Source organism: Vigna umbellata, chromosome 3 (genome assembly GCF_029865625.1).
Source record: "Vigna umbellata cultivar VRB3 chromosome 3, Vumbellata_1.0, whole genome shotgun sequence".
Lineage (NCBI taxonomy): Eukaryota > Viridiplantae > Streptophyta > Magnoliopsida > Fabales > Fabaceae > Vigna > Vigna umbellata.
In genome coordinates, this window is record NC_142167.1 from 31,568,271 (window position 1) to 31,572,315 (window position 4,045).

Below are 4,045 nucleotides of genomic sequence, written 5' to 3' on the forward strand. Positions count from 1 at the left end.
TAAGAGGAATGAACAGGAGTATAGACTGGGAAAATAGACATTCTAACCGGAAATACAAAAACAATAATGACTAATTTAAAAGCAAACGCAAAGGATCGAGAATGATAAATATAAGGTAAATTATTTTATAAAAAAACAAAAAGGAAAACTTCATTCAGGTTAAAGATGCAAATAATATTGAATGAAATATTGTATGTGGACATAAATTCACTACAAAAATTTGTAGGTAAATTAGTTTTACCTATTTGTCCATAGATAATTTATCTATGGATTTATTTTGTATATAATTACTTATGAATTTATCCATGTATAATTATTTAGGAATTTATCTGTGTGGAATTACTTATAGACAAATTTGTAGATATGTGTTTGTTAGCTTTCATAACAACGATTTTATTTTGTTAACGCTTATGCAATCCTAGAACTTCCAACAGATATTTATTGGTTGAAAAATTTGCTAATTTTGTCCTAGACCATAGTGGGAATGCATATTTGAAAGGTGATGATGGTGTGGTTTGGACAACAAATATAACAGATCATACAGTGAAAGCCATATAATTGCTAGACTTAGGGAATTTGGTGTCAAAACTTGAAAATTGAAATGAATTGTTGCAAACATCGGTGGAAGCGATAGTCTAAAGCACCAATCATCTTCTTTCACTTCCAGTGTTGAGGACATTATGTGCCTCAAACAATGACCAGAAGCACATGATAAGGCTTATGAGATATTAAAAGGCCAATTACAATCCTTACAATTTAGTTGTGACATTGTTGCCTCCTGACCACTAGGCTCTTCAATAGGTTCAATCCAACCTAACACCGTCCCAACAGTAGCTCGCACCAGTCCAGCCTAGCCTAATCTCGTTCAACCCAACCTAGTACCAGAGCCACAAGACTTTGAGCAAGAACACATTGATTTTGATGATTATGTAGATTATTAAAACTTGTATAATACTTATAATGTTGAGGATTAGTTTAGTTTGGATATCGATCCTCCTGAAGATTATGTTTGATTTAGGCTATTTTTTGACTTAGTTTGAATTATGTTGACATATATTATTGTACATTATGTTTATTATTGTGATATGTTTACATTTAAGCGATAAGGTGGAATTTTCATTATTGGATTTGGTATTCTGTCTCAAAAATTGGCAGGTCTGTTTGTGTGCGGTTTAGAATGTTTCTATATGTCTATTTTTTGTGTGGTAAAGAGTCTTACCAAACTACTGACTTTGAATTTTGTATAATAATTATTAAAAAATTTATCAATAGATTAGTTGTCTGTTAATAATTACTGACAAATATATTCTTTGATAAATATATGATGTCTATAACATTTACCCAATGACTAATTATGAATTTTTTTCCCATCAGAAATATGTCAAAAACATGTATTGACGAATTTTTGCATTACCAATAGATGGTGGTCGTAAGTATTAAGTGATTTTTTTGTACTGCAAGCTTTTAAAATTGAAAAAGGTTTCTATACATGACACTGATGCTAATATGATGACTAAAACATTACCTGCCAATGAATTTTTACTTCTTATATTAAGAGTGTTTTCTCACATTAAAAATATTGGTGTTCCTTTTTTGTGATTATTATTTTCATTTTCTTTTATTGTTATTTCTCATAAATTCTTACAATTTTGGAAGAATTATTTTCGTTGCATATTTTATATATATCTTTTGTTATTAATTTTCCATCATATATATATATATATATATATATATATATATATATATATATATATATATATATATATATATATATATATATATTTATATTTGACATTCACACTTATTAATTACTTGATTTTGTAAGTCAATGTATTATCGGTCTAACTCGTGATATCAATTCATTCTACCTTTTTTTTCTAACAATTTATGATATTAATTCTATATTTAGAATGTTAAGTACAGAAGAGTGCTTTTGCTATTCATTTTTAATTAAACAAAAGGATTAAAAATAAAAGAAGAGCGAGAGATGATGTTATATGTAAATATAAATATATATTAGCGATAGAAAATCCAATATCTCATTGGACAAACAACAACATTATAACATTGATGGAGATGGAGTTCATCACCCATTTCATAACGTACTCCCCAGTGGGGGATTCAGACGATGGAGAACTTAAACCATCTTTATTCCCTCTCAGATGCTTATTATTGTCGTATAAGTATATATCGTTTACCCTTGTGCAAGCTGCTTATGATATCCTACAATAACCAAAAATTGATGTTAGTATGTGTATAAATATACTATATGCATGAACTTTTCATATATGTGAATGAAAAGTAAAGAAGTTATTTAAACACAGTGATCAACATCATTAACTGCGGAAAGATGTTATAGTATGATGTTGATGTGAGTGAGTGCTCTTACGTGTTGCAATTAATGGAAGGGGTGACCTTGTAGGGCAAGTTAACCCCACAATTGCTAGCGAGGGCTGAAAGGCGTGGAGCATTGATTCCAGGTAGCTTCAAAGCAGTGTTTTTGAGGCATGTGCAGACGGATCGTCGATCTGGGGTGGACTTGGCTTGGTCGTTGATGCGCTTCACACCGCTGCAGCATGATGCAGGGATGGGTCTACCGGCAGGACCCGTTAGGTAGGCTATGCATGGTGCCACAGTTATTTGCACCGAGCCACATGGAATCTCTGCTTCTGCCAAGGGAATATTCTGTCCAAAACCAACAATCAGCACCACAACCACGCAGGTAACCTGAAAAAGAAGAGGACTAGCCATGATGGGGAAGAGTTAGAGGATAAAGTTGCAGTTGAAGGAATGATGTTAAGGTTGTGTTGTGGTGTGGTTTGTAAATATTTGAAGGGGTCTTTATAGAGATGAGGGATTGAAGGTGGGATAGTTAGATTATGAAATGTGATGGAAGTAAGGAATGGTAGGTGTTCACTTGCTGGTTTTCATTTAATGCTAGAATTGAATGACAGATAACCGGTATCTGTAATGATGCAATACAATGTAATATGCATATCACCCTTTTATGCTTGCCCTAAATTGAGTTCGGGACCACTTTCCACGTACTAAAAATATTCATACAAGTTCACGTTTGTACCGACTTATTTGTCTGTTACCTGCTCAACTATTGGCTAAAAGTTTTCATCAAAAACTCCAAGCATGGAAGCTAAATTAAAATTCGGCTAAATGCTCTGCTCTCTCTTCACTCACACCTTGTTCACTTCTGGGAGTGTACGGTTGGCGAGCGAGGAAAAGGACGGATGAATGCTCTTTACTTCAATTTATTTTCGTGGATTTGGGAAAGAAAGATTGAAAACCATTCCTGCTGAAACGAGAGGATTTGAGGAGAAAGAAAACAAAATTACTAAATAATATTTATTGTTATTGCTATTGTCCTGAGTTGAACGTGGAAATGATATATAGAAATAAAGAATATTTTCAAAAAAGTTTTATTTTCCAAACAAATGATTTAAAAACTGTATTTTGTTGTTATCTTCATTCTTTTCTTTTGCCTGATATGTGCCTGCAATCCTGAGCTGCACAACACCAAATGGAGAAACTTGTGGTTTTTTTTTTGTGGTTAAATATGAAAATTTGAAAAGTTTTGATTTGGAGTATGAATACTTAAATATATATATATATATATATATATATATATATATATATATATATATATAACAGTAATACCATAAGAAAATATCTTTAAAGGTGGATCATAATTGTCTCTTAGCAGAAAAAATAGAAGTATACAAAATTATAACTTTGTCCTTACAATTGTAAACCTTGGATAGTTTAGATTTGAATGTAAACAAATAGTCTTATATTTGAAATGACATTTAGATATGATATTGTACTTTGAAAATTTATTTTGATTCAATCACAAGGGGTTTGATTTAATTTATATGTTAAAAATGTTTGTGTTATTATTCATTTTTACACAAAGCTCTGTTCAATATTTTAATTAGCTAAAAATATATATCATAAATCAATTTGAACTTAAATCTAATAAAAAAGACATAATTTTTTCTCAAAATTTTATATAGAGATATATGTATTATGTAAC

The 4,045-nt window shown here is 30.8% G+C and overlaps 1 protein-coding gene across 1 annotated transcript; it reads right to left on the bottom strand.

The window, feature by feature from the left end:
- Positions 1-1,993: 1,993 nt before the first annotated feature.
- LOC124845423 (non-specific lipid-transfer protein 1-like) lies at positions 1,994-2,825 on the bottom strand. The gene is made up of 2 exons (XM_047322517.2): positions 2,390-2,825; positions 1,994-2,223 (listed from the first exon to the last, which is right to left on the bottom strand). Exons 1-2 carry the CDS (start codon positions 2,749-2,751, stop codon positions 2,214-2,216), a joined length of 372 nt encoding a protein of 123 aa, XP_047178473.2. The 5' UTR covers positions 2,752-2,825; the 3' UTR covers positions 1,994-2,213.
- Positions 2,826-4,045: the final 1,220 nt, after the last annotated feature.